Below are 10,498 nucleotides of genomic sequence, written 5' to 3'. Positions count from 1 at the left end.
CTCGGACGATGTATTAGTGCAGCATTGTCTTGTGAACTTGAAGATTGATCGTGGTTCTGCTTGCGTAGTCTTTTCTCCGAAGAAGCCGCACCTTCTCCAGGGCACAATCATGAGTAACCACGTCTATTAGAAGCCCTGCATCTACTAGAGACCTAGATAGCAGCCGTATCCTTGATCAATCCATCCCCTCGTAATGTCGTCCAGCAAATCGTAAAGTTCACAGCCATATCCTGACAGGCAAGGGCTTCACCAACCACATGTTTGCAGCAGGGGCGAGAGCGAACAAACACCTCGAGCATTTACCATTCCATTTTTGTTTCAATGCTACATGCCACAAACCCACCGGTACGACTGTAAAAACCAGAAGGGCGTAGAAAAAAAACCCAACCCGTAGACTCCAAATGCAGCCCCTCAGACCGAGAATGTCCTTCAAACTGGTTTTTACTCGTCGCCGACCATCAGAGCATTTCGCTTCGCCGCCACCCTCTCCAACTTGCGCACACGGGCGGCCTTGGTCTTGGCACGCTTGGCGTCCATCTCGTCCTTCAGAGCCTTCTCACGCTGCTTCTCGGCCTTGGCGCGGTGGATCTGGAAGAAGACAACAATGTTAATAAACCATGACTCTCGCAACTCCTGGCTTCGCCTTCCCCCCTTCCCAGGAAATATATGGATATAAAACGTACGTGCTCCACCAGAGCACGCTTGTGCTTGAATGTGTTACCCTTGCTCAGGTGGTAGAGCTCGTGGTAGAGGTGCTTGTCGATCTTGCCGCTGGCACGGTACTTGACCAGAAGGCGTCGGAGGACTCGGAGGCGGCGCATCCAGAGGACCTGGCTGGGCATACGAGCGTCGGCGGTACCCTTCCTCTTACCGAATCCACGGTGTCGGCCTTCTCTTCGGGAGAGGTTCAGCTCGCGGGCTCGGGATCGCGAGTGCATCGTCACCGGCTTTCGGATAATGAGGCCATCGGCGACGAGCTTTCGGATGGTCTGGCGAGAGTTGGCGTTTGAGATCTCGTTCTGCTCGCTGGGATCAAGCCAAATCTTGCGCTTGCCGCAGCCGATGACCGACGCGGCGAGGCGCTTCTGAGTTCGCAGGTTGACCCTACATCATGGGCAAGCAGAATTTTTGTCAGCATCACATCTTTTGCTGGCTGAAATCATCGGCTTCGGTGAGGGCTGTCGTCTTCATCGCCCAGTCCATTCCGTGCAGCGTGCGAACAAGTGTGGGCTTACATCTTGAATGATTTCGGTATTGATGGCCGGCCCTCGATGGCGATGAGGTTGGATGAAGTTTGGGGGGGGAGGGTTTACGAAGTGCCAGAATTTCCAGCGGCGGGTAGCAGTTCTGCTGAAAGTTTGTGGGTTCACGTGCACTAGGCCCGGAATTTTAGCACAACTTTCCAAGAAGTGGGCTAAGCGAGGGCTCTGATGAGTAATGGCTTGGCACTTACATCGGCCTTGTCACGTGACCCTCTGAGCTCCGGACGTTGGACCTCCGAGATTCTGCCCTAGAACGGCAGTGGTCCCTCCGTGGCTCCGTACAACTACATGTACTGTGCTGTATCCAATGCGCTGCTCCTGAGCTCTCAACGGACATCGACAGACTGCTCAATTTTGCTCGGGACATTATGAAAAGGCGGTGCCGGTTGGTCTGCTACAAACAAGTTGTTTGTCACTGCACCTAGGCAGCGCACACAATGGATCTTCGCATGATTCAAGAAGACAGATTGAGCCCTCTGCTGTGCGCCTTCCAAAGCAATGTCACTCACAGAAGGTTCTCTCGAGGTGCAATACTGGAGTACCATGGTGCCCGTAAATGCCTGCAAAAACGTCTTCGACACAGTTTACATGTCATCTACATTTGTTCTACAAGATCCTTTGCTTTTTCCCCAGTACTGCAATACCTTTTGCACACGCTTCCGCTCACACGACAGCCTCGCCCCCGTCAATTTCCACTTTTCCCACGCTCCATATCTCACGCTCATCCTCCAACTCGTCGTTGGAGAGACCCAGGCCTCCTTGCCCTCCCTCTGCCTCTCTGCGCTCCCTGGCTTGAACGCCCAGCCTCATGGCAACTCGCTTGAAGTAGTCGCTCATGCTCCTCTTCACGTTCGGAGGCAGGTCGTTGCCTGGACCTGCCATATACTTATCGAATATCCGGCTTTCCTCGTCCGCGACACTAAACAGCTCGATGAAGGCCGCCTCGGCAGACAATTTGACGGGAATCACTGGATCCCTAACACTCGCGAAAATCGGTGGTGCTAGAAGGGAAACATGAGGTCGTACCAGATCGGCGTTTTTCCTGCTCAATGTGCGAATGATCACCAGCGCGAGCCGCCGCGAGTCTGTAGCGTTTCCGGGCTGGATAACGGCCGCCAGCGTGTCAAATATCTGCTTGATGTCATCGAATGACTTTGGAGGCGACGAAAGCAGCAGCTTGCCCGTAGCGAGGATGAAATTGTCCGCAATGTATGTCTGCACGAAGTTGTGTAAGTTAAGTGGCTCATTCGAGGGATCACTGGAAGCAGACTTACTCTCTTGTCCTTCATCCCCCCACAAAGCAAGCCTGGCAATTCGTCCAGTATCCCGCTTGACTGCAGGATGCTTGGTGACTCGACCAGTACCGCGTTCAAAGCCAATGCGGATGACTGGCTGACCTGAGGTGTGATGACTCTGTTCCTGAGCAAGCTCGTAGCAACGTCGTCGGCCACGTTCTTAATCAAGGCGCCGAGTAGCTTTGCATTGGTGACCACCATGGCCTCGTCTCGCTCATCGGCATCCGCGTCAATCAATGACAGCACAGCGGATCTGGAGGATTCTCCCATGTTTGCGCCGGCTCTGCTAACAACCTCATACAAAGCCTTGAACATTGCCGTCCTCACACCCGGATCAGTGGTCTTTGCCCCCGTGACGAGCTCGGTGATCAGAGGATCGATGCGAGGCGTGTAGTTGATCAAGGTTCCCAGAGCCTTTGCTGCCCTGGTCCGCAAAACCTCACTTGAAGGATCGGCCAACGACTTGGCGAAAGTACGCTGGAGCTGAGGTAAGAAAGGCTTCAGCGCTGTTGGCATCTTCTCGAGCAAGTTGTTCAGCGTGAGTAAGATGGCCGATTTGACCTCCGTGGCACGTTCCGACACCACACGGATGAGCGGTCCTGTGATCTGGGTAACAAATGGCTTCAGCGACGCTTCGCTAGTTCGGTCCACAATGTCCGAAATACCGAGTGCAGCTTGCACCCTTTGCTCGACGGTTCCATTGATGAGGCCCTGCAGGAAGATTGGGAGGATGGCGCTGATTCCCTTTGGAAGTTCGAAGCCACGCAAGTTGGCACCCGCAACACCAACGCGCTGGAGTGTCTGTCGAGTCGATACAACGAGTGACTCCATTTCTTCCTTCTTGAGCCTCTTGGTGAACTCCGCAAGCGCGGCCCAAGCAGCCTTCACCACTTCCGAGTCTCCGTCATCGAATGAGTTCAACAGGGATCGAATGATATCCTGGTTATATCGCGAGTAGTCAACACTCGACACGGCGAAGAAATTCTTCAAGTGTCGAGCCGTAGCAGCTCTCCGGCGATGATCTTCATGCTTGAGCAGGCTGAGAAGAACATTCATCACGGTATTGAGGCCGTCGTATTCGTCGATCGACTGAATCACAGTGTCGAACGATGTCGCCAGCTCCTCCCGTAGACCCTCGTCGCTACAGTTGATCTCATTTTCCATCAACGACTGGATTATGTTAGGGAGTCGGCGGTTCATAGCCGCGCCGGCAACCTTGGACAGAGAGGCCAAGGCCTTTGCATCAAATGCCGAAATCGGTGGAGTTGTCAATGTCGGAATGAGATTAGGTAGAATGATATTAGAGCGAGTGGCCTCAGTCAATAGCGTCAAAAGCGCCGACAGGGCATTCTCTGCTTCATTCTCAGATCGCAGGAGATTAAGCAGGAACGGAAGAACTTGGTCAACTGCCCGCTTGCCAAAGATCTGCTGAAGGGAGTCGAATGCTTCGGCGGCAGCCTCCCTGACCTCAGCATCTGAGTCAATGAGAGCAGTGCGGACGACCGAGATGAGTGTCTTGTCATGTTCCTCGAGTGATTCTGGGGACGCTGACGAGATGAGCTCGCGCAGAGCAAGACAAATACCTTGCTTCGCGTCTGTATCCGTAGACGTTTGCAAGCCCCTCTCCAGAGTGGGCAGCAGAGTGGCGAGGACACCATCGCCAGCTTTCCTGATCAGCTCACCGAGCGCGTTACTGGCAATGACTTTATGCTCCATGTTGGAGCTTCCAAGTCGCTGGATCAGAAGTTTCGTGAGGGTTGGTACCAATTCCTTCAATGTTCTAGGACTGTGGACAAGTGCTTTCCACACCGAAATGGCAGCAGACCGAACCGCTCCAGCAGTGTCGCATCGGCAGATGTAAAGAGTTGACAGAATCTTGTTTCTCTTTTCCTCTCCGAGCACTTCCTTCAAGGAAGCACTTGCTTCTTTGACGTTTTCATCATCCTCGTCCCCTGGTTCCGCGCCAGCTTTCACACCCGTGAGGTTGAAGAGCAGGTCGCCAACAAGCTCGACGGAGCTGAGACGAATCCTGTAGCTGTCATCTGCCAGTCCTCGCTCCAGTTCTGGCAAAAGGAGGTCCACAGCTCGAATTGCGAAATTCTTGACAAGCAATCGTCCGGCACGGAGAGCTGTTTCGCGAATGGATTCCACGTCATCCGCTAGGCCCGCCAGAATAGGGGGGACGATTCGGCCCAGGTATGCGGAGAAACTATTACCGAAACAGACCGGAAGGAAAATGAAGAGCGACATGAAGCCTTCGCGGACTGCTGGTTTTGATGATTCGACATTCTGAAGAATAGTTGGCAGGGTCTCCTCGAGTCTGCTGGTGCCCAGGCCGGCCAGGACTTCGCTCAAAGCTTGCGCGGATCCAAGGCGGTCGCCGGCGCCAGTATCGGACTTCAAAGTCTGCATCAACTCGGGAATCAGGTTCGGCAGTGCATCCTCTCCCAGCTTCTCGACCAGAGAGCCGAGGGCCCTGGATGCGGTCGCACGGGTCGTCGGTACCGGGTCAACGGCTGCAAGCTTCAGGCCGGAAACGAGCACCGGGAGGTGCATGACAATGTCCTTCTTCTCCGTCAGATGGGCCAGACTGCCAATCACCTGTGCTGCCTTGCGTTTCGTGTTGGAGCGATCACATAGGCCGCGTTGCAGGATGCGGGTGATCAAAGCCAGGGAGGGTGCGTCAAGATAGTGCACGAACTGGACCTTGATCAAGGCATCCAACGCCTCATCCGTGTGCTTCGTTGGGTCACTGAGAGCCTTCAAAATCACGTCGACCAAGCTCTTTACTTCAGGATTGTTGATGACATCACCAAATCTCTTCAAGCTTCTGTTGGCGGCGGCCCTGACTTCCTTGTGGCTGTCGTTCAGCACAGCAGTTAGAGGAGGAATGATGTCGGGAAGACTGGTCGCGAGTTGATTTGGATCGAGGTATGCCATTGCACCGAGCAGATCGCAAGCGCCTCGCTTGCTACGCCACTGTTGGTCCTCGAGTCCTTCCAGGAGCGTCGGCATGATCTTCTTGACACCATACGAGCTCAGCTTACCGAAGCAAGCCTTTGCGGCCGCCAAGCAAGCATCTCTGACGTCGGCGTTGGCATCTCCGAATCCGCTGAGAAGCAAGGGCACTATCTGAATGACATAGGGTTCGAAAAGGCGACCCAGCATAGTAGATAAAACTTCAAATGCCACAAGAGCAGCCTCTCTTTGGTGCGAGTCCTTCTTGTTTTCTAAAGCTGACCGGAGATCTGACATGATTCGGAACTCTCTGATGGTAGAAATGCCTCTACCAAGGATCAACCCTGCCAGACCGTATGCAGCTCCTCGTTGGGTCGCGTACTTCTTGGAGTTCAGAAGCTCGTTCATCATTTGCTGAATGTACTCGGGCAGCTTTGACGGGTAGGCCTTTATAAGCGGAGGCAGGCATTCAGCAATCGCGTACTGTACCATTTCGGACGGCGTATTCAACGTTGCCAAGAGTCGCTCTATGACAACAGGAATCTTTTCGTCGCCGGGCTGGAGATGGCGAGCCAAAGCGCCATACATGATAACCACCGCCTCGTTGACACGGTCGGCTTCGTCGCTGTTCTTGTCGGGCTGCTCCAGGGTCGTTTCGAACTTCTTCATCAACTCGTCTATGATGCTTGCCCCCTGGAATTCGATCACCCGAATGGCAGCATCGAGTGTTTCTGTTCGAACAGAAGCATTCTTGTCTGCTAGAGGTCCAGACTGGATTAGGAAATCGAGCAAATGGCCAGCTTGGGAAGGATCCAAGATATCGGCCAGTTCCTTGAAGGCGGTGGCAATGCCGTGCCTCGCTTCCCACGGGTCCGACAAGTCCATCTTCTTTGGCATCCCGAATTCGTCAAGTAGCTGGACCTTTGGCTTTGCCATCTCCAAATAGATGGATTCTAGCGTCGGGATGACAGTCTGGAGGGTTTCCCTGTGAACTTGCGCCGCCTTTGCAAGCGCACGAGCCGCAGCTCGGCGGAGTTGTCCGTCTTTGCTTTCCAGGAACGGCACCATGAGCATAGGAAGCTCGGCGGTAATTGTAAACCCGCTCTCTTCCCAAATCTCTGTACCCAGCTCTTGATTTTCTTCTATGTCGTCATGGCACGCCAGCCAAATCTCGCTACTGGAGCCCAGTTCACTCATGTCAACATCTGCACTAATGGACTGCAACACGGCGGTTCTGACGTTGGCCTGTGGCACTATGGCCCCCCGGGCAAGGACCATCATCTCTTCGGTACTGATGTTCGGTGCGATGCACCGGCAGATGTCAGAGAAGCAGTCCTTGATGAGTTTGTAGTGTTGGGCATGGTTTTGCATCGAATGGATCAGGACGGTGAGGAGCTCTGCGCGCGGTATGGACTCCTCAGCAAAGGTGATACTGTGAAATGAGATGAACTCCACGGCCAGGACAATTTGAGTATCCCGATCATCCAGAGTTGCGCCAACGCCTCCTTCCCTCAGGATATGGAAGAGCAGCGGGAAGATGTATATCAATGACACCGCGTCAAACGGCCGCTGCTCGCCAGCGAACCGGAGCTTGTACAGCACCCTTGTCGTCAGATCGGCGAGTTCTTCATCTCCATATGCCCCGGCCGGACAAAGATTTCGAAGCCTGAGCGTGGCAATGCCAATCGCAGGTCGGATCGGGCCCAGCCTGGAGCTCACTTTTTCGGCGCAGGTGATGTAGACTTTGGACGCGGCATCGCCTATGATGAGGCTCGCACCAGCTTCCATGACAGCAAGGAGTGAAGTGATGGCAGAACCGAGCCAGAGTGTTGCATCAGTGGGCGGTCCTGTCGCCAAGGAGTGTATGATTCCGACACCACGGAGAAGCCTGGCTTCGATCGCTTGAACTGAGGCTCGTATTTGAGCCTCTTTCTTCAATTGAGCATTCACTTTGGACGTCTCTTCGGCAGTAAGTTTCCGTTGCGGGCCCTTCTTCTTTTCGAGCTGGTCTCGCAGCTCCTTCTCCCATTTTAAGGTATCATAATCCTTGACATTCTTGTTGATGGTCTCGTTTTGGCCCTTTTTGCTTAGCACATCCACGAAGCAGGTGCCCTCTTGGGTTCTGAAGATGGCGGCATCGACAGGTCCAATTGCGCTCACGGGTTGCGGGTCAAGATCTTGTTTTATGAGATCTGTGAGTCGGGGGATGATGGCTTCTGGAGCAACGAAAGCCAGCTCTGCTGCAGCGCGATATGCAGCAGTCCGGATGACATTAGCCTATCAGTTCTTGTCAGCGGCGATTCCACCATTTGGACGTTTGGAAATCCGGTCATACTTTCTGCTTGACTGATGTCAATTCGCTGATCTCATTTAGTAGTGCGTCAGCATGTTTCGCGGCAAGCCTTCCGGGATCGATGCCCATTCGAAGACAGGAGTCTATCCAACTGGCTCGGGGTATCAGCTCTGTTCGGCAGAGAATGAGTAAGGAACAAGCTTGGTGCTCCAGAGTCTCTTCTGAGACGGTGCCCCCAAGTGCTTCCACTTCCTTGGAGCTGATACATATCGCTTTCAGAGCCCTGATCAGATCACGCGTCTCGGCAGCCAGATCTTTGTCTCCGGCATGGATAGTCTGTATGAGGTGAGACCACAGACCATTGATGATGACATCTGCTATCAGGCTAGGGTTCTGAGCATAGAGGGCGGAGAGGGATTTGGCACTCTCTTGTCGCACACTTGAGGGAACAGTGGAGGCCGTGACGAGATGTATGAAAGCCTCAGCCCACGCCAGAACTATCTCCTTGGACGTGTTGCTAGCCAACCTGGTGGCAACAGAGGACAGAGCAAGGCGGAACCAATGAGAGTCCTCCTCGCTTGCAATCTTGTTGAAGATTTTGGAGTTCAGGAGGAAGGATTGTGGCGAGGCTAACGCAAGAGTTGGCGGCGACAGCTTCGACAGATCGGATCCAACCTTTGAGTCAGCAAGCCATTGCTGCATGAGAGGGAACAGGGCGGTAAGGATGTAGGCCCCAACTATGATGCCGCTCTGGGCAGTCAGCGTGGGATTGGCAACGACCTCATTGAAGTTGTCGATGAATTTTGGAACAACCGCTTCTGCGAACGCAGACAAGGCAGCGTTGGGGTCCAAGCCATCAATGGCGCGGAAGACGGATCCTACACGAAGCAGCCAGATTTTGCGAGTCGCCGCCTTCTTGTCCGCCAACCCTTTGAGTAGCACGCTCAGGACAGGCTGCGCGACTTCGCTATTGTCCAGTAACAAGACATTGATCGCTCGGCAGAGTGTCAATGTCTCGGCGGCCAACGCTATATCGTTTCCTTCCTTGCCAGCAACGGCTGCCAAAAGAGTAGCCACCTTTTGGGCGCTTGGGCAAGTAAGGGGGATTGCTTGAAGCATCTCTGCATGGAGAACGCGTTGCTCAGCGGACGCCAGCTTACCCGCCTTCAGGGGACTCCCGATTTCCTCGATCGTGTTGTCGATTGAATCCGGCTCGCGGCATCTTGCAATAATGGCACAGAAAGAATCGAGGACGCCGGTCCGTATCAAGGCATTGGTCGATTTGACGTTTGAAAGTAACAGTTTCAATAGCTTGCCGCTTAGCAAGCTTGAGAGGTCGAATTCGGCTGGCAAATCTTTCACTAGGCTTTGGAGAACACCGCCCAGGATGACTTCAGGAGTACGGAGCAAGCTTTTTTCTAGAGTTGGAACAACTTGAGTTTGGAACTCATCAAGCACCGCAAAGCTAGAGAAGAAGTCGCCCAATCCGGCTGCGATGTGAGCCGGTAGTGCAGTCCGAGAACCCAGAATCTCGCGATTGTAGAAGTCGTAGTACTGGGGTTTCATAGACTCCAGCGTAGGCCGCACCACAGGCCGGCGAGCAGCAACTCCGGCGATGATCCCCAAAATAACGGAGTACCTGGCAGTAGGCTTGCTGCGTGTCGACGTCAAGTTCGTCACGGCATCGGTTACATTTCGGGGGCCCGAGGTTGGGGAACTGAATAGTTTTCGAAACCCCCTCCGAGTAACTATGATGGCTGACCGGGCCACCGTGGGCCTCGAGGATGGCCGTACACACTTTTCCAAGGCATCTGCATATGCCAGCAGGATATCGTTACCAAAGGCTGCCCACGAAGGTTCGGGCAAATGCTGCAGCAGAACACTGCACCACTCGACCAATACGAAGGCGCTGGAGGTGGCAATGCCCTGCTTCGAGGCCTCTTGTTGTAGCGTTTGGACCAATAGCTGCAGTGTCGATGAAGGAGCATCCCCCGTGATAATTGATACTAGGCATTTCTGGGCGGCCAGCCTAGATTCGCGATCCTGATAGGCGGCGTGGGTGTTGAAGAGGAGCTGCAGTGTTTGGGAGGAGAGTTCATCGTCGGCTGCTAATTCAAATGGTTAGTCAGTTCGGAGCCTGTCGAGTTCGGAGCAAGGTGTAATGGTACGTTTCCGAGCCACTGCCTCGCTCAGAAGCTGCAGCTCAGCGATGCGCACAGCCGGAGAGGACGAGGCCAGAGCTTGGGCAGATCGAGCCAAGTCGATGGCGCCCTCGGCAGCATTGCCGCTGGGGGCACGTTCAGACATATCGATTCACAGCCCTGGCAGGGAGTGGCGGACAAGGCATCGGGGCCCTTGGGGATTTTTTTTTTCGACAAGTCGACGGCGATTATCGTGAGCCACGGAGTATGTAGTATTCTGCGAACTTTTGCCTAGCCTTGCCTTGCCTTGGTTGTCTTAGTCCAGGTTTGCCCCGCAGCGACCACAGCGACAATGCCCCGCACTGGCCTTCTGGTTCACTGCTTGATCGCATTGGCCTCCAATTGCTTCGGCAGCCTCGAAGGCGTGCCTTGGTGGAAGCCATACTAGCTTCATGAGCTGTGCGGAGCATCCAAGGAGCTGACCCTTGCATAACCATCAACAGCGCAAGGTGCGGACATGATTGACATCGTGGGAATACTGCGTCTTTC

The 10,498-nt window shown here is 54.1% G+C and overlaps 1 protein-coding gene across 1 annotated transcript; it reads right to left on the bottom strand.

Moving 5' to 3' along the window:
- Positions 1-441: 441 nt before the first annotated feature.
- CCMA1212_010102 (eIF-2-alpha kinase activator GCN1) lies at positions 442-10,115 on the bottom strand (the record flags this gene model as incomplete). The annotated part of the gene is made up of 6 exons (XM_073707157.1): positions 442-588; positions 684-1,104; positions 1,930-2,477; positions 2,537-7,792; positions 7,851-9,916; positions 9,977-10,115. The coding sequence occupies 6 exons, from the start codon at positions 10,113-10,115 to the stop codon at positions 442-444; spliced, it is 8,577 nt and encodes a 2,858-aa protein (XP_073554285.1).
- Between the last annotated feature and the right edge of the window lie 383 nt (positions 10,116-10,498).

This window comes from Trichoderma ghanense (genome assembly GCF_004382785.1).
Source record: "Trichoderma ghanense strain CCMA-1212 chromosome Unknown scaffold_22, whole genome shotgun sequence".
Lineage (NCBI taxonomy): Eukaryota > Fungi > Ascomycota > Sordariomycetes > Hypocreales > Hypocreaceae > Trichoderma > Trichoderma ghanense.
Note: the sequence above shows the minus strand (reverse complement) of the source record. Positions and strands in the feature narration are given on the sequence as shown.